Source organism: Aethalodelphis obliquidens, unplaced genomic scaffold (assembly GCF_003676395.1).
Source record: "Aethalodelphis obliquidens isolate GAN/ISIS:26980383/991018 unplaced genomic scaffold, ASM367639v1 scaffold98, whole genome shotgun sequence".
In the NCBI taxonomy this organism is placed as follows: domain Eukaryota; kingdom Metazoa; phylum Chordata; class Mammalia; order Artiodactyla; family Delphinidae; genus Aethalodelphis; species Aethalodelphis obliquidens.
Genome location: NW_020838042.1, coordinates 2,286,170 through 2,306,349, shown reverse-complemented (window position 1 = coordinate 2,306,349; position 20,180 = coordinate 2,286,170). Strand labels below are relative to the sequence as shown.

Here is a 20,180-nt window from a genome sequence, read left to right as displayed (position 1 = left end):
AGTAAATCAACTTAACTTTGTTCATCTACAGGCAGGTTCCTGGTGGCCTTTGACTGAAAGGCATTGGCAAAGTCACTGTCTTCATGTTGCCCTTATGCAGACTACCATGACCTAATTCCTTTTTACTTATCCAAGCTGATTTCTCGCCATTGTTACATTGATTATATTGTTGGTTTCTAGAAACTAGGGACTGGAACTTAATCTGATTGGGTTTTGTTTGTTCGTTTGCTTTTAGTTTGGCTTAGTTTGGTTTTGGTATGCAGTGTGTAACATAGGCGCCTGGTATTTAATCCAATTAATGTTTGATTATGTGAATAAGTGATTTTTTTTCAGTTCTGCAGGCACGTTTTAAGTCAGGCTCTGCTACCAATATGAAGGATATAACAACTTCTGAATAAACATTTGAGTGAATAAATTACTTTTTCTGTCAAAGGGTAAAACTTCATTATAGAATCTTAAGTGAATAGAAAATTAATTGCTTCTATAGTCAGAGTCCGACTCTGGGGGATGTGGGACTTACTTTCATATTAATTAGAAAAGATGTCATGAAAAGAAGAGGGCTTTAAGAGATGCCGGTAAAGGAGGAGGACAAGAGGTCATGAGTGTTTTTAATCAGCTTATTAAAGAACTAGTAAACTTCTCTTTCCTGTATACTTTGCTTAAAACTTATGTTAATTATGTTTCTTTTTTTAAATAATACAACTAAATTGCCTTTTTTGATCAATTATCTTATTTTTTGAATTATAATTTACATACAGTATTAGTTTCGTGTGCCCAGCATAGTGATTTGAATTGCCTTTTATTTTGCACTTGAAGTTATACACTTTAGAATTCATAACTTCCTGATGATCTCAGAATTTTCATGAGCCCATTATATATTTGAAAATGTACAATTCATTGCTCATGCAATGGTTCACTCATGCCTTTACTTGAATTTATGTGTACTAGATACTTTAGAATCTTGAGTAGTAGCTTCTAAACATATGATCATATACGGAATATATACTGAGTAAAGTATTTTTCTCTGTTGAGAAAAAATAATTTCAAAACTGCGTTCTGTTATAAAATATATACTTTTACAATTAAAAATATTATATCCATATTATACATATGTATTCATACACATACATATATGATAAACAGAGATACATAAGGAAATAGGCACACATACAGAAAAGCTGGATGAGTTTCTAGAGGAAGAAAGATTATAGAAAGATCTTAATGTCAAGGGCAGATATGTTTTCATGAACAAGGTGATTTGAAAGAGGTTGTTTTAGTTATCGGTACTTAATGCTTTAAGAAGCATTGTACCTGGCAGGAAAAATATTTGGAGCCTTTCATGAAATAAGTTTCTGTAAAGTAGTGAGGGCTAAAATCTGGCTATAGATACTTGGACTAACATTGAAGATGAAATACATGGAAGAAAATGGGTGTCATCGTTGAAGAACATTCAGATAATATTCGTGGCCTTGAAAACAAGGGGGAAGCTTTTATATATATACATATATATACATAAATATATATATGTATGTGTGTATATATATATATATATATATCAATAAATAGAGAGAGTTGGAACCATGGAAGAGGAAGAAAGACTGAAGATGTTGAAACATTTGAAAAACATCTGAGAAAAAAGTAATCCCCAAGTTTCTGAGACCAGTAAAGTGTTGTTACACTTATTCCCTAGTAGATAACAAAACATCCCCACATGTCAGCATAGCCAAAGATTTTGCACAGTCTGGAAATACAGGAACAACTTAATTAGGGTACTTGAAAATACTATAACTCTCTACTTGACAAATGGGAATACTTGTTTATTTGCTACTGAGTCCAAAGAATGCTGGTTAGTGCCATAGTCAAGAAACATTCCCTTCTCTTTTGTTCAGTATCAAGTCTACATTTTACAATCTCCAGTATTAATTTGGATCGTAATAATGCGGCTTTAGTTTCTTCCTTATGAGATCAGTGTCTCTGTCGCCTTGGTATTTCATTCCATTTCTGTTAAATTCAATGTCTTCTAGCCTTATGATTTTATGTTGCTTTTTTATGAAGTCCATGATATCTCAGTGAAGATGCCAGAACTGTTTCCTGAACTTTTGTTTGGTAGACCGCTGTTGGGAGTTTGTACTCCCTCTAATTTTTTTCAATATGATATTTTTTCTTTATTCTGTAATAAATGTTACAAGTACCATGTTGGGGTTTTTTTCCCCTTTGTTTTCTCTTCCTCAGCCAAGGCAGGATTCTATTAAGTTTTGAGTTAATGAACTTTACGTGGTGCTACTTGTTTTCTATTTGGGTCATTGTTTATTCCTGTTTTCAGGACTACATAACAGTCCTGTTGGAGAGTGAGTTTTGCCCAACTCTCAATCTCATCTGGAGTTTCCAGGAGACTTTCATTGAATCCAACTTTACTTTCCTCAGCTTGTAGCACCTAAACTCATGGGCTGTTTCTGTGACCACTGTATGTATAACTACCAGGATTGTTACACATGTACACCTTCATAGAGCTTTTGAACTGTGGGTGGAGTGGGATAGACTGTAATATTGTATATGGAGGCATGATGCTATGATAGACCTCACTTTATTATGCATCTGCTATGTACCAGGCACTATTCTAGGCACTGCAGATAGCGTGAAGAAGGGAATGCAAAAGGATACGTGACCTTATACGTTTATATTCCTGTGGGCAAGGTGGCAATTAAGCAGATTAATATGTAAAACGTATAGAATGTTAGTGATAAATGCCAAAGATGAAAATGAAGGGGGAATGAGAGCTAAGGGGTGTGTGTGTGTGTGTGTGTGTGTGTGTGTGTGTGTGTGTAGATAAAGTGGCAGTACAAGGCCTCACTGAGAAAGTGCCATTTAAGTAAAGATCGAATGAGGAATCTACAAATACCTGAGGCAGGACCATTTAAGGCAGAGAGAAGAATAAATGCATAGCCCGAGGAGGTAGGAGTGTGCCTAGAGTGTCAGAGAAAAACAGAGTGTGTCTGGGGCTGAAATATCAAGGTGTTTAGTAGCAGAAGAAGTCAGAGAGGCTAAGGAGATTAAAGTCAGGTGAAGCCATGGTTAGGCTTTGAGCTTTTACTCAGAGTGAGAAGGGAAGCTTTTGGAGAGTTGAGCTGGCTTTCTCTGTCAGCTGTGTTGAGAATGTATCATTAGGGAGCAAAGACAGGAACCAGGGATACCATTTAGTATGCTATTTTGAAACATCTAGACTCACGAGAGATGATGGGGGTCTTTCGACTAGTGTGGTAGTAGTGAGCACAGTTATAACATTGCTTTCTGGATGTCTTTTGAGGTAAGAACCCATAGGATTTTCTGATGGATTGCCTGTGGGGTTTGAGATAAAGAGTCAAGAAGGATTCAAAGTTGTTGGCCTGAACAAATGGAAATATAGATCGAGGTCTAGAACACACTATATTTAGAGGTCGGGGAGATGAGGGGGAACCAGCATGGGAGACTGAGTAAAGGCAGTCTTTGAGGTCAGAGGAAGTTGTGTTTGTAGTCTAGGAAGCCAAATCAATATTCCCAAGAAGAGGAATCTTCTGAATCAAATTATGGTGATAAATAAGCTGAGGACTGAGAATCAGCCATTGACACTTTCTGAGTGTCAAACAGCAGGTAAGCAGTGGGGACAGAATTCGAACCACCTGAGAACAGAGTGACTCCAAAACTTCTCATTACCTTCTTTCCTGTCTCCTTGCTACCCTAAATTTTCTCATTTGTAATCAACTATCTAGAGGTGTGTCTGAAATGAAATTTTCTGGGCTCTTCACTGTCTTGTTCATACTCCTCAAGGCACATTTATGTCAGTTTTTCTCTTAATTTTCCAATATTCTTCTTTAAAATGTTGTTGCTTATCAGAACCCAGGTATCATCTAAACATTGACAAATATGTGGAGGCTACTAACTGCTTCTTTCTCAGACCTGTATCTCTATTTATGCAGCAGTTACTCAGTTTGCAAGTAGTATACATCAGCAATGGGGTACAGTAATTGAGCTGTACACAGTTGCCAATGAGCCTATAGACTGTCAGTGTCCATACCGAGTGGCCAGGCATTCCTTCTGATACCTTGGTGCCCATGCTGCATTAATGGGTAAATATTTTGAATACCATCCCTGACTACATCCAAACTATCAGGTTACTTTTACTGTGAGTTGGAATAAGATATGTTCAAATCTGTTTGATTCATCTTCATTGAAATACCCCTAGAAGCAGCAGAGTATGTTTCAAAGAGAGCTTAACTTGTAACTAGATCATCAGGGTTCTAATATTCGTCTAAAACTTTCTACTTCTATGATTCTTTTTTTGGCCACACCGTGTGGCTTGCGGGATCTTAGTTCCCCAACCAGGACCAGCGATTGAACGCATGCCCCCTGCAATGGAAGTGCAGTATCTTAACCACTGGACCACCAGGAAATTGCCTCTACTTCAATGATCTTGGATATATGACTTAATCTTCTTTGCGCTCAATTTTCTCTTGTGTAAAATAGGATAAAATAATGCTGATTCTATCTCACAGAATTATTATGAAATACATATGAAATCATGTAATACACAGTAATTTGGTACACAGTGTAAGGCATTCCATTTTTATCATGGTTATCTCAGTGTTTTCAAATGTTTCACAGACCTCTCTGCGCCTGGCTTTCCTCCTCTGTCAAATTGGGAGAATAATAGTACCTACTACAGAGATTACTGTTTTGTTGTGGTGATGATGGTGGTTATTGTTATATAAATTAGAATAATTGGAATAATGTGGCTAACCAAACAAGGTATTTAAGCTCAAATATTACCCCTGAGATATTCAATTATGTTTGTCTCTCTGTTAGTAATACTAATTGATTATTCCATTAGATGCTTAGAATAAAGAGATTATGATCATGACATTAAGGAGGCCATTGATAATCTTTTCATCATTTATAAAGACAAGATGGTATTCTGATTCTACTCTTCATATAATTTCATATTAAAAAAACAAACAAAACAAAACTCAATGTAGATAAAATAGAAGCCACTGTGTTAGAAAAGGATAATTCTAAAACTGTTTAACTCAAAGAACACCAGTTTGTTCTCATTGTTCTTGTTGTCATTTTGTTGTAGTACAAGTATTTTTCTTATTTTCTCTTTTTTTTGAGCTGATGTAGTTAAAATTTGAGATGCCCCACATCCCGCTGTAGCTCTTGGTAGTTGTAAATATTTGAATATTATATATTTACTTAGAATGTGCTTATTTTTCTCTTCTAAATGCTCAGAGTCCTTTGCAGATAGCATTTACCTTTTAATGGAGAACAAATTTAAAGTATTGGGAAACGTGTGCCAATTAGATGCTAAGGACAGAGAATTTAGAAGACCAAAGTCGAGAATTAAGAATATGTGAATTTTGGAGCTTCGTCTAGGTTCTTACGTTTAACAGTATATTGTGGCTACTTTATTTTCATGGACTTTTCAGTTTAAGTAGCAAGCTAGAACTTTCCTTGGTTCTGTACACACTTGTGTAAACAATTCAGTAATGTCTTTGTGAAGCTCACTTTCAAGATAACCCAGAAGTTTCACCTGCTAATTGATGCAGCATCCTGGGAGCATATAATCCCCAAGCACCATAGTCTGTGTACTTGGAAATTTTCAAGTAGAATCCAAGATAGTAAAATGTTTCTATTACCTTTGGAGTTTTGCTACTGATGAGATGAAACTGAGTTCTCATTTGCTGCCCTTGATGGCATAATTTAAAACGTATATATTCCAGCTAGTCTATAAATACTTTTTAAAAAAGGCTGTCCTTTTATTTCATTTATTGTGCTAAATTTTAATTTGTTTTCTTGTATATTACAGTTTTTCCTGATTGGATGTATTGTATTGTCTATAGGCTCTTTTAGCATTTTGCACTCTTTGACCTTAAATCCAGTAATTTTAGTTCATGAACTCCTTTTAAAATAAATTTAAAGAGCTCTCTGTTCACTTGTGACTACTTCTTTAAATTGGAGAATCTTTTTAAATATTTAAAAATATATGGATTATTTTATGAACGTTTCCAGCATTTGGTGTGCTCGGGGAATAGTCCAGTCAAGATGATTACTTACTTCTCTGACAGTGTTTGTGATGTTGCCATATTGTATATATCTGTATTTATGTCTACATATCTTATCTGTCTTTAACTATTTGCTTTCAGAGGGAAGACACTAGATCTGCGCTGTGCAATTACAATTGACACTTGACACATTGTAACTTTTAAAATTTAAGTTAAATTAGATTAACTTAAATTAAAAATTAATATCCCCAGTCATACTTGCCATGTTTTGAGCACTCAGTACCCATGCGTGGCTAGTGGGATGTATTGGATAGTGCAGATACAGAATATGTCCATCCTTGCAGAAAGTTCTACTGAAAGATGCTCCACGGGGTGTGCATGTATCAATTATATGCCTCCCACCTGTACTCCAATTCCAATTAAACTTTGGAATATTTGTTTAAATGCTTATAGATCTAAAAGTTTTAAAAAACAGTCTGATGTAGAATAACCTCCTGCCACAAACTCAAGTGAAATCTTTGTATAATGCCACTATTAAATCACAAAAATAATGTCTCACTATATGTTAAATACATTATAGCTTGCTTTTTCTGCAGGTTGTTAGGTTTAGGACATATAACATATTGTTATAGCCACAGGTTTTAATGACTATAGTAATATAGTTCTACTGAATCATAGCTTAAAATTGTCTCTTTAGAGACATTATTAGCTAAACGCAGCAGTATTACATGCTACATTTTGTTAAGTAATTGTGTTTTTGTTGTTCAAAAGTTAACTCTGGTTAGGAGAAATGAACAAAGGAATTTAGAAAGCTTTATGAAACTGAATCTAATTTTCCTTGAAATGGGAGTACTTTGATAATCCTAGAGAGAGAAATTAACCCGCAGGCTTGTACTTAGATAAATATGGGGTTTTTTTTGGTAAATTATTTATGCTAGTATACTTTTTTCCTATTGTATATACTTACTGGATTTTCTGTTTGATTTTTAATAAAGACTATATACTTATGTTAGCATTATCAGTGTTGTATTTTTAAAAGATAAATTCCATTTTAATTATCTGACACTTTATCATTTCATTGTTATGATTTGCCTTTGTTGGTTCTTTTTTTGGGAGGCAGTCTTAACTTACAATGCCTCAGAAACTATTACGTAAAAAAAGTTAAGAGTAGACATCTTATTACAAAGAATAACAATTCAGTATGAAAATGGCTTGTGATTCATTGCCATTTTGATGCTTCTAGTGCCAAGAACTTGAGAAAAAAATCTTTAGATTCACATGATAAGCTGACAGAGTGAAATATCTTAAGGCTTGAAAGGGCAAGTGGAAGTTATAATTACTGTATAGTTTCACAATCCTTTTATTGAATACTCACCTTTGCTATCATGCTGCAGGCCATAGAGCGAGAAAAAGGCGAGAAGTTCAGAAAACTGCAAGATGCCAGCAGATCAGCTCAGGCCCTGGTGGAACAGATGCTGAATGGTAATTACACAGAGTTGATTTAGATAATCTTCTTAGGGATTTGATAAACACATAGGTTCATGTTTATCAGCAGAATTATATCAGACAAGCCCTACCTGAATGAAAATTTAAAGTGAGTTTGTGAGCTTTTATTATTCTTTCTTATGCTAAGCAAATTATTAGAGGAAATTCAACTTTGAGTCCAATGGAAGAAAATGGCTTGTGGTAGAATATTGTATCAATCTGCTGCCGAGAAATCAGTTTTAGTGCAAATCCTGCTAGCATTTGTCCAAATGGTTTAAGAAAACAAGATTTGCAGAAATAATTGGAAATGTAAGCAATCATATAATATACATAAAGTGATTATAATCTGATTTAAAATAATTTTGCAGTATATTTTTTCCATACCTGTTTGCTAAGGTATTTATTTTCTATGTTGCTTTTCATTTTTTAACATGTTTAAAAGAAAATGTCTCCTCAGGGGAACTTTTTTTTTTTTTTTAACTTCACCTACTTCTGAGTGAGGTAAAAGTACAAAGCTAGCAAAACATATTTTTAAATAATGAATTAAAATTAATTATTGCTAACACTTGGTACCTCAAAAGCTGTCTGAACAAAATGTTATTGACGTCAATTGTAAACAAACTTTTTAATTGTCATTGTTATACTATTATATTCATTTCTATAAGTATAAGTAGGTGTAAGTAATTTATGAAAATCAGGGGTAATGCTATTTCTAAACAAAGTTTATTTTATTTTTCAAAGGATATGTTTACAAGAATATCATAAGCAAATGTAACAAATGTTTTTGTTATGCATGTCAGCTTTTTCCAGTACCTGCCTGCATTCTGGGGCATAAATTCTGTGTATGAATTATTTTTTGCCTTAATTGCCATGTTGGCATTAAAAAATTCAATGATCTTCCTAGGAAGTCAATTCATTTTCTTCTTCTAATGAGCCCCCTGACTGTATTTGGTTAAAAATAAAAACAAGCAAATATGACAGCTGAGGATTGGGTTAACAAGTTAATGAATATATAGAAGATGAAAAATACAAAAAAGATTGCTTTTTATTTTTTTTTTAAATTTTTATTTTATTTTATTTTTTTTTTGCGGTACGCGGGCCTCTCACTGTTGTGGCCTCTCCCATTGCGGAGCACAGGCTCCGGATGCGCAGGCTCAGCGGCCATGGCTCACGGGCCCAGCTGCTCCACGGCATGTGGGATCTTCCCGGATCAGGGCACAAACCCGTGTCCCCTGCATCGGCAGGCGGACTCTCAACCACTGTGCCACCAGGGAAGCCCCAAGGTTGTTTTTTAGATGCATGTTTGCTGGATGGTTTAACTGATGAGTTTGACAACGGCATATTCATGTTAAATAAAATTATATGATCTAAAAAATTATCCTTAAACTATTATATAATTTCCCCCTAGGAACTGCATTATCACTTTTTCATTTTTATAAAGTGATGTAAAATCTATACTTTTAAATAATCTCTACTTTTAAATGGTCTCATTTCATAATCAAATATCAAGTATACCTTAACTCAGATTATCTGATAGTAGCATAAACTGAATTATTCAAAAAGAAGTTAAAATTTAGAAATGAAGGTAATGATTTTTTGTGATGAAATTACATACAGGGTTAAAATGATCATATGATTAGTGATAACATAATTTTCTAGATTATTTCCCTTATAGCTTTAAATTTTGGAAGCATGAAGAAAAATCAGGACATATACTAGGTCTGTAATAAATATTAATTGACTGATTAAATTCTGTTTAGCAAAGCAAAATTAAGGCAGTAATTGAGATAATGACATTGGTAATTTTGGTCAGAAGATAATAATACTTCTGAAGGAAAATTATAATTTCTGTAGAAAGCAAAGCACAGTAAGGGGTAGGGGTGCGATGTGAGACATTCCTCATTGGTTGACTGTATTGATCAAATTTTAGGCTTCTCATTTGTTATGCTAATAAAGATTTGGTCTAAGTGATATGTGATTAGGTTCAAAATTGGGCTATAACTAGAGCATAGATACTTCTGCTCTGCTCCATTTAATCGAACAATTTACATAATTACTAAAAAGTAGACTCCAAGATTCAAACTTATATTTTGTTCCTTTTTGTTTTGTCTTTCACAGAAGAAATTGCATAGTATTTATTTTATTTGATTGTTTGAGCAAATTGTGAGTTAAGCCAGATGCACAATATGTGCCTGGAGTACCTCTCCAGGTATATTTCAGAGGGCACCCCCCAACCCTATATTACAATTGCTCCACCAACATAGAGCCAAAAAATAGAGTTTACTGATGTGGTTCATGAAGTTGAAAGACAGATTGAGGTTTCTCTAAACCAGATTTCCCAACAGTTATCTCAGTAAAGCTCTTAAATTTACAAGTTCAGAATTTCCTTTCTCAAGTGTGGCTGTGGAGTTGTAATAAAACTCATAACCATATAAAACATACACATTTTTGTTCTTTTGTTTATAGAAAGGAAAATGACAGCTGAATCATGGTACTTCATTTATGACCTCATGTAAATGTCTATTCATTTAACCACATATCTTATCCTTAACAATTAAGATAAAGGCAGATCATTCTTGTACAATGTTATAATGTTATGCAAGTAATACAAATACATATACATTCTATGTATGTTTTCCCATGACAACAACTTTTAACATATATTCATAGTTTAAAAGTATGTATGGAGATGAGCATAAATATAGCTATTATTTATATATATATATATATATAAAATCTATTTTTTTTTTGCGGTACGCGGACCTCTCACTGTTGTGGCCTCTCCCGTTGTGGAGCACAGGCTCCGGACGCGCAGGCTCAGCGGCCATGGCTCACGGGCCCAGCCGCTCCGCGGCATGTGGGATCTTCCCGGACCGGGGCACGAACCCGTGTCCCCTGCATCGGCAGGCGGACTCTCAACCACTGCGCCACCAGGGAAGCCCCTAGCTATTATATTTTAAAGAAAGCATTTCATAAACTATGTTTTATATATGTATATACACACACACACAAACACACACACAGGAAACTGAATTTTCTACTTAGAATAATTTGCCATAAGATTAGAGCATGTTTTAAAGTATCTAGAATGATTTTGGAACTCTTAATTTTTCCTTCAGAATGAAACTCTAAGACATGCAAAAAAATTCCTCACTGCTTATATTTTACATCAGTTTTGACCACAAATGGTATATCAAACATATTTTCAAATCACTTTTGGCCATTTTTAAATAGCTACTGAAAGCATAAATTTTTAGCACCACTTAAGAAATGCAGAAAACAAAATCTGTTAGTCCTGAAGGCATTTCTTGAATGAATTTAAGAAAGGTGCTGAGAAACAGGGAGTGGAGTAGGGTCTTAAAATGGTTTAAAATGCAGAGGTTACCATGTTGCCAATGTAGAAGAAATGGCTTTCATTCGATGTTGCAAGGTTGTGTTAAAAATCAATTGCATGTCCTGAAAACACTGTTTCTCGTAGCACATTTAGTTTTGCACGGTTACATAGACGTTATGATCAATTAGAAGATAATTTTTGTTTTGGCTACATTTTATCAAATGCAAAGTGTTATATGAAGAATATTAAAATACAGTTAATATTAAATATACTATAAGTTTTAGTATCAACTAAATTTGAATTTTGCAGTAGAATGATTTATATTTGAATAATATGCAGGGATATTCAGTAAGAGATTATTATTAATTTGTTTGGATTTAAATCAAAAAAGAGATTGCGTAAATTATTTGCATACATTAAAGCTATACATGAATATTTTTCTTATAGGTGTCCCAGTTCTTTTAGAAGAATGTAAAGGATCTTCATGATCATAATAGACTAAATTGGGAGGCTACAGTGCTACTAACAGAGAGTGTTATCTAAAAAATGTATTTTTGGGACTTTGACATGGAATTTTGGTATAATTTTGACTGATTTATCTCTTTAACTGTTTTTTTTTTTTTTTTTTTGCAGTACACGGGCCTTTAACTGTTTTTTTTTAACTAACATTAATTTGTTGCTCCTATATCAAAATCAATTGATTGGATAAGTATGGGGAATAGTGTGATAAAGTGTTGGATGGTGGAGAGGTCCTCCTCTTACTGGAGAAATTTTTCACAGAATCTTTATGAAGCTTATTGTCAGTATATAAGATTAGTATCACAGCCTTAGTCTCAACAAATTATTCACATCCTAGAACTTTAATGAGAGTAAATGGGAGACTAGATAGGGTACCTAGTGATGTACCTATGTTTCTGGTAGCTGTGTTATACTGAGAAGGAGAATTTCCAAAATTTTATTTATTTAGATTTAAAAAATATACGATATAACCTTCTTTAAGATTTATTTTTATATTTAAACACAAAATGACATAAAATAAAATTTTAGAGAATTTTAGTAACTAAATACGGTAAAGAATCTTGCTACTGTATCAATAGTATTGATTATTAATTAATCTGGATTCCTAAGATTTTATTTTACTTTTTTAACTGATCTGCATACTTTAGAGCAAAAGATTTTCATCTTTTGAGTGAGATTATGGGACTTCAGGACAATCTAGAACATTTTTATATCTAAAAATGTGCTTACTTGTTTTTATCTATTTACAATTAGACTTCATTTTTAATTCTTTTTGTAAAATAATGTTCTTGATTCAAATATATAGTCTCCTTATCAGTCAGATATTACAAAAAAAAGCCTGGTTTCAATAAATCGTTTTCCTTTATTAATATTGAAATTACCAAAAATGTTATATCAAAACATTAATTTGATGGGTCCAAGATGGCAGACAAGTCGACTTTTTCCACTACACCTTGAGCCTCAGTATATGCTCACATCAGCAAGCTAAATAACACACTCACAGGTGCTATGACAGTTCCAAAACAATAAGGATTAAAAATTGGGTGGTGGCCCAATTCCTGGAAATCCCTGCCCCTTCCTAAAATAGCTGGAATACTCCTCCCACTCATTAGCCTATGAAATTACCCACTCCTATAAAAACTGACAACCCCATACCCTGGTGCATTTCTCACCATCTGAGATGGCCCACACTCTGTCTGTGGAGTATGTTTCTCCTAAGTCCACTCTCACCTTCTGAGGTGGCCCACACTCTGTCTGTGGAGGTTGTTTCTCTCTAAATAAATCCACTTCTTACCTATCACAGACAAACAAACAAACATTCATTTGAAAACATATAAGCATAGCTCAATTTCCCCTTTCTTAAGCTATAAAATGGCTTCACCACAATTTCCAGAGGAGATACTATAATTATCTAATAGGGTTCGTGATGTTTTCTACATTAAATTGTGCTTCACTTTGAATTTCTAATTGTAGTTTTCTGTGTGTTAATTAAGAGCCTGAAGACAATCACATTAAGGAAATGTTTAAATAATAGTAGTAATTATTAGTATATCAGGCTAAAAGAACGTTTCAAAACCATCATCCGATGAGTGTTATAGTGTTTAAGGTGATACCTAATAGTAAGTCTGCTAAGGATTGTAATTAAATAGCACAGACTGATAACACAGACAAGGGCTCCTTTTATCTATAATATTAAGTATGGAACTGTAACTTAATATTTTGGTTTAAAGTTCATTAAGTACTTTACATGAATGGTGTTATTTGAATTTCGACAGAACTTTGTCAGATGGGTAAGGGCAGGGATTGGGGTCAGTTTGGCTCACCTCAGAGGCAAACCTCCCATTATCTTTTCACATCATTGTGAAGGATTTTCAGTGGCAGTAACTATTCTAATTGTGTATTTTAATGGGAAGAGATTTTGTAGCTGCTCTGTACATCATTGGGGCATGGAAATGGTACTGTGTGTAGCAGTTCATCCTCTCCACCATGAATGAGTAGCTTTCCATGGTTGTACCCACTTCCTCTTCTGTTACTTTTTCCTGAGTTCTGGGCAGTTTGATTTATGTTTCCTGTTTTTCCATGTGACACTTGAGATAATGGTCTACACAGAGTTCACACTCAATAAATGTTGTTAATTGACAGACACATTTTTCTTCGTTTAATCTCCAAAGGAAAAGACTCTGTGCCCGGTGTGTGTGTGAAGGGAGGAAATTTAAGTGATCACTGTTGTTGTGGAAAATTAGTCACAAAAACAAATAGACATTTCTCCAAAGAAGATATACAGATTGCCAACAAACAGATGAAAGAATGCTCAACATCATTAATCATCAGAGAAATGCAAATCAAAACTACAATGAGATATCATCTCACACCGGTCAGAATGTCCATCATCAAAAAATCTACAAACAATAAATTGCTGGAGAGGGTGTAGAGAAAAGGGAATCCTCTTGCACTGTTGGTGGGAATGTAAATTGATACAGCCACTATGGAGAACAGTATGGAGGTTCTTTAAAAAACTACAAATAGAACTACCATACGATCCAGCCATCCCATTACTGGGCATATACCCTGAGAAAACCATAATTCAAAAAGAGTCATGTACCAAAATGTTCATTGCAGCTCTATTTACAATAGCCAGGACATGGAAGCAACCTAAGTGCCCATCAACAGATGAATGGATAAACAATATGTGGCACATATATACAATGGAATATTACTCAGCCATAAAAAGAAACAAAACTGAGTTATTTGTAGTGAGTTGGATGGACCTAGAGTCTCATACAGAGTGAAGTAAGTCTGAAAGAGAAAAACAAATACTGTATGCTAACACATATATATGGAATCTAAAAAAAAAAAAGGTCATGCAGAACCTAGGGGCAAGACGGGAGTAAAGATGCAGACCTACTAGAGAATGGACTTGAGGATACGGGTAGGGAGAAGGGTAAGCTGGGACAAAGTGAGAGAGTGGCATGGACATATATACACTACCAAACGTAAAATAACTAGTGGGAAGCAGCCGCGTAGCACAGGGAGATCAGCTCGGTGCTTTGTGACCACCTAGAGGGGTGGGATAGGGAGGGTGGGAGGGAGGGAGATGTAAGAGGGAAGAGATATGGGGATGTATTTATATGTATAACTGCTTTACTTTGTTATAAAGCAGAAACTAACACACCATTGTAAAGCAGTTATACTCTAGTAAAGATGTTAAAAAAAAATATGAGTAGGAATCTGACTTTTTGCTCTTAACAATTCAATACTGTTTAGAAAGAGAAAAAATGAAAAAAGTTATATTCATAAATTTATGTATTCTTATTAGGGATATGAATTTTATGTCAACCTTTTTTTAAAAGCTATTTTTAAAATAAGATGATGTGGCAGTTGTATAAAAGTTAATGTCACCAGAAACACCTCTAGAATTAGCCTATAATACTCAGACCTCATTTTCATGGACTCTAATTAAATTTCTGTCATATTTTAGGCTGTTATATTGAATGCCAAATGTATTTGCAATGACCCTCATTTAATATGCAACAAAAATAGGGACTGTTTATTAGCAACTTTATTTTAAGTTTTCATTCCAAATATTCTTCTAATTCAAGAGCTCTGAAAACACAGGTTTCTGCATTATTCTACCCTGACCTTATGGCTAATGCTGAATATACTCGATGAGGAATACTTCACTTTAAGTGGCAGTTTTGAAGTACTTCCGTGGAAGGTGGTACACAATTAAAATTATTCTAACAGTCTGTTATGCACTGTACACAAGTAATAAAATTAATGGATGCACTTCAAGTAATGATCCATTTCCTCTGGGTGCGATATATTTATTCATAGACTATTTCGGGGGTTGTTTAGAATATGAGATGTGAATGGATAATGATCCATTATCCCTGAGATTCTAATGTGCTGGTACAAAATGGTTTCCATAAGTATTGTTCATAATGCCTGGTGAGTTAGTGTTTGTATTCTTAAGTAGCTAACAAAAACTTAGAAAAACAGATGCTCAAATGATTGATACTTAAAACTTTGCAGATATTTATACTTACCAACTGTCATGAAACTTAAAATTTTCAGTTAAGAAGCATAATTCTATGAAATACACATAAAACAATTATATATAATAATAAAATTATAGTATTTGCTGGGGAAACACTTAGTACCTTTATTCTGCAAAAGTTTTAAGGGACTTTCTCATAATCTCATTAGTACTGGATAATAGATGGCCAGTTAATTGATGAAGTTGAAGTAATGGCATTTCTAATTTTAGTTTGAGAGACACACATTAAGTAATGTGACATTGGGACAGTGCTGTTGATCCCTCCCCCAAGTATTTTAAAGCACACTTGAAGCAAGAGAGACTGCATGCGTCTTGTGTTTGGCTTTTCGTGTCTGTGGCTATTGCTCCCCTAATGTTTGTATTCGTATGAAGTAAGATATCGATTTGGTGTTGGGTGAGTTCACAAAGTAAAGTGTATTTATTTCATACCTACTCTAAGCTGAGAATTCTATCAGATACTGCCAGTGGAGAGATTTTTCTTAGGGGGGTTTATAGTTTAGAAAGACAGGTTATACTCTAGTTGAGCAGGAAGCATATTCATATATAAAATAATACAGTATTTCCATACAAATCGTTAATAAATAAAATGTCTGATTTTCTGCAGTCAAAATCATATCTTCACCAGTGACATCTAGAAATTTCTGTTTTTAACTTTTAGCATGGCTATCCTGTGTAACTTTAATTTCAAATGATTATAGATTTATGACCAGTTATTCCAAGATTCCCTAATAAACTTATGGATTCATCACTGATTGATATAATTTCTCTTAAAAGTGTATAAATATACTTTCTATATCCCATATTAGTGCCATATTATATAAAATTACTATCTTTAAAAAGTATTTATTATTTTTCATAAATGACCCTTTTCAGTAATTAAAAAGACTCCCCCTCTCCCTAATTTACCGTTTGAAAGATCTGGTTTCTTTTCCTTGTTTCCTACGTGTTCTTTTTCATTTCTTTATATTAACATTGACTAATATTTATTGGTTGCCTAGTATATGTCATGCTTGGTGTAACAATTCATGCATGTTAACTAAGAATCCTGATAGGTGTCCAATGAGGTCAATTGTATTTTTTTAACTTTTTATTTCATATTGGAGTATAATTGATTAACAATGTTGTGTTAGTTTCAGGTGTACAGCCGAGTGATTCAGTTATACATATACATGTATCTACTCTTTTTCAAATTCTTTTCCCATTTAGGTTATTACAGAATATTGAGCAGAGTTCCCTGTGCTATACAGTAGGTCCTTGTTGGTTATCTATTTTAAATATAGCTATGTGTACATGTCAATTCTCAATCTATGGATAAGAAAAATGAGGCCCAGTGTGATTACCTAACTGAACCCAGTTCACTCATTTAGTAAAGCAGTGATGGGGGCCAGGGACCAAATTTGAACTCAGGTCTGCCTAAATACCGGAGCTTTTGCTGTGAACTTTTATACCCTTTTGCCTGCTTTTACCATTTATCCTAATAAGGAGATCCTTCTTTTACCTATTATTATATTTTAATTCCCTTTATTCGGTTATAAAAATCAATATGCTCTTAAGTGGAGAGTATGTAGATTTCATAGTGGATTTGTACTAAATTCACTTTTCTCATTTATATTAATTCCTTTTGCAGCAGTGTTTAGCATCTGGACATTTTTTGGGCACGACATACTGAACTGATAGTTTTGGGTAATGAACAAGGAGTAATTAAATTCTAGCTCTGGATTTTAATAGGTACCATAGAACTTATTGATACTTCATTATAGTTTGATTTGTATTTTGCTGATTAAATTAACATGCATTATTCTTATTAAAATTAATTTATGACTTTATTTTTCCAATTGCTAAGGGGTTTTCATATGGTTGACCTCAGGGACGGTGAGACAATTTTCTCTGTATTCCCTTATCATTTGGACAAATGCTAAATAAATTCAATCCAGCATCGTTCCATCAGTACTTTTAATTTACTTTAGCATCTCTTGTTTGCCTGTCATGGACTTGGACTACCAAGGACTGACTTCCTTCTTGTAAGTGCCTATTCACATTTAATATATGCTGAAAATATTTCTCTTAAACATCTGGTCATTTAGATCCATGGCACATTTTTGAATCATTTTCTAACATAATTTACAGTTTCTACCCTGTGTACTTTTAAATTGTTCCCTTTCATTTTCCAGCAATAATATCAGCATTTTATTGTAGTATTTTTTCTCAAACTGAGTGCCTATATGACCGGAGATTTGGATTCTTCCCTTATACTTTGTGACAAACATGATCATTTTACAACTATAGTTTCTTAGTGGCATCCCTCAGAACATATTTTAGTATAATTCTTGGTCACTGCTCAAAACCAAATTATCCCAAACAGAATATCCCACAACACATCCAGATGTCTCAATAAAATCAGTCACTTCCTTAGCTGTTAGGGAGGGTATTAGAGGAATATTTAGCTCCTGCAAACCATGGGCTGCCTTTTATAGCTGTATATACAGAAATATACATATATTAACTTTTTGCTCTTCAGTTTTTCAATTTTTTTTTTTTTTTTTTCGGTACGCGGGGCCTCTCACTGTTGTGGCCTCTCCCGTTGCGGAGCACAGGCTCCGGACATGCAGGCTCAGCGACCATGGCTCATGGGCCCAGCCGCTCCGCGGCATGTGGGATCCTCCCAGACCGGGGCACGAACCCGTGTCCCCTGCATCGGCAGGCGGACTCTCAACCACTGCGCCACCAGGGAAGCCCTTCAATTATTTTTTTTCAAAAATATATCAGGCAAAGAAGGAGGAAAAAGATCATTGCCAACGATATTTGTGAAGTTTGTTTTCTCCAATGTCATCCTGGCTAGTGTCAAATTCTGAAATGAGCGAAGTTAGAGTTGTGTTTCACATGGATTGAGAGACGTGGTTTGGCAGCATGACAGAATTACAACAAAATGAAAATTAGGTATCTGAGCAGAGGAAAGTAAAGGAGAATAGAATTGTTGACTTCAAATCCATGTCTTTTTATTCTTTAAAAAGAGTGAAGTGGGAGGCATGTACAAGTTAGCAGAACCACAAGCCTCACATTTGCTAGAGATGGTCTTCACTTTTTAATAACGTAATAACTTGTCAGTTAACTAAATCACATTACCAGAAAGTTGTGTAAAATGGGCATTCATAAAAGAAGATTCTCCTAGACAACTTGGTCTTCACTAAATCATTTTACCCCTAAAATACTTTAACTTAGAGGAAGAATCTTACAGTGAGCTTATGATCCCTTTTGAGATCTGCGAGTGTATGTAGGAATAGGAAACATTTGAATATTCATTGTTTCAGAAATATTAGAAAGTTAGTGCTATCATAGCTACGTTTTAACATGCATATCATATTTAATATATTTATATAGTGTAATTTATTAAAGAATTTACTATGTGAACTGTGTGTGTGTGTAAGAACATTACATATTATAAACTTTAGAGAGTTAATAATGCGATATTGCTGTACTTGCATTGGATTGGCATTAGTCATATATCACATTTTGACAAAATTTAAATAAGATGGTAAATGTTAAAAGACATAGCATATTCCCTAAAACATACTAGATTTTCCAGAAGGCTGAAGTTGATAATGATATGCTTATGTTTCCATTTTGCCCTCGATAGACTTTTTCTGCTTTAATATTTCTATCGATGATTTTAAAACTTTCAGATCAACTTCCACATTTGTAAATGACATGTAAATAATTTGAAAACCTTTTTTCTAATTAGAAAGATTATTTTTCCTAATGCTTGTTTCCTTTCTTTGGACTCATGGGCAGTCCGCTTATTTCTGGCTTTCTGTAGCATAAACAGAGAATTATTGATTTTTTATACATACTCACTTTTTTCCTTTTTTTAAAAATCCAAATAATAACATTTCAACTAATTCAAAGGCGTTTTAAAAAATAAAAATGTATGTTACTTTTTAGAAGTATAATTTAATAATATACATGATACTTAACATTTATTTGGAAGTATCCAAAAAGTTATTTGTCTGTAATCTTCCATCCCCACCATCAGAGCTTTGACCATTTTTTTAAATTTAAATATTTTCTACTCTTCTACATCTTATGTATCCTTATTTAGTACTTTGCTATATTCATATTCTTTGATAAGATGCAATTCTAGTAATTTACAGTCAATAATCAGAAATCATGGTATTTTAACTTCTTTATCAGTAAATAAATGATTTGTTTGAAATTATTCAGATGATGATAGTTTGGAACTTGAGTCAATGTTGGTTTTCAGATAATGTCTTTCAGTCTGTGGCTTCAGTGGATATATTTATAAAATATGTCTTTCTAGAGGGTGTTAATGCTGACAGTATCAAACAAGCCTCAGAACAACTGAACAGCCGGTGGATCGAGTTCTGCCAGTTGCTAAATGAGAGACTTAACTGGCTGGAGTATCAGAACAACATCATCACTTTCTATAATCAGCTACAACAATTGGAGCAGATGACAACTACTGCAGAAAACTGGTTGAAAACCCAACCCACTACCACATCAGAGGCAACAGCAATTAGAAGCCAGTTGAAAAATTGTAAGGTAAGACTGTTTCCTCCTATTTGGAGCATGATCAATAGAAATTTCTTGGAAATTTCCAGAAGAATAACAAATTATTTAATGATGAAATTTCCCTCTTAAGGGTTTAATTAAACACAGTAAAGATCAAAATATAAGCGAAGAAAATGAGTTTAAATAGGTAACATATGGATGCCCGAATCCCCAAAAACTTAGT

General features: G+C 34.0%; 1 protein-coding gene across 3 annotated transcripts in view; it reads left to right on the top strand.

The window, feature by feature from the left end:
* DMD (dystrophin) overlaps positions 1-20,180 on the top strand; it is a 2,234,319-nt gene that overhangs the window by 813,594 nt on the left and 1,400,545 nt on the right. For all 3 annotated transcript variants that reach the window (XM_027096086.1, XM_027096084.1, XM_027096085.1), the window contains exons 19-20: positions 7,430-7,517; positions 19,746-19,987. In XM_027096086.1, coding sequence (XP_026951887.1) covers positions 7,430-7,517; positions 19,746-19,987 — 330 coding nt within the window. The remainder of the gene's footprint in view (positions 1-7,429; positions 7,518-19,745; positions 19,988-20,180) is intronic.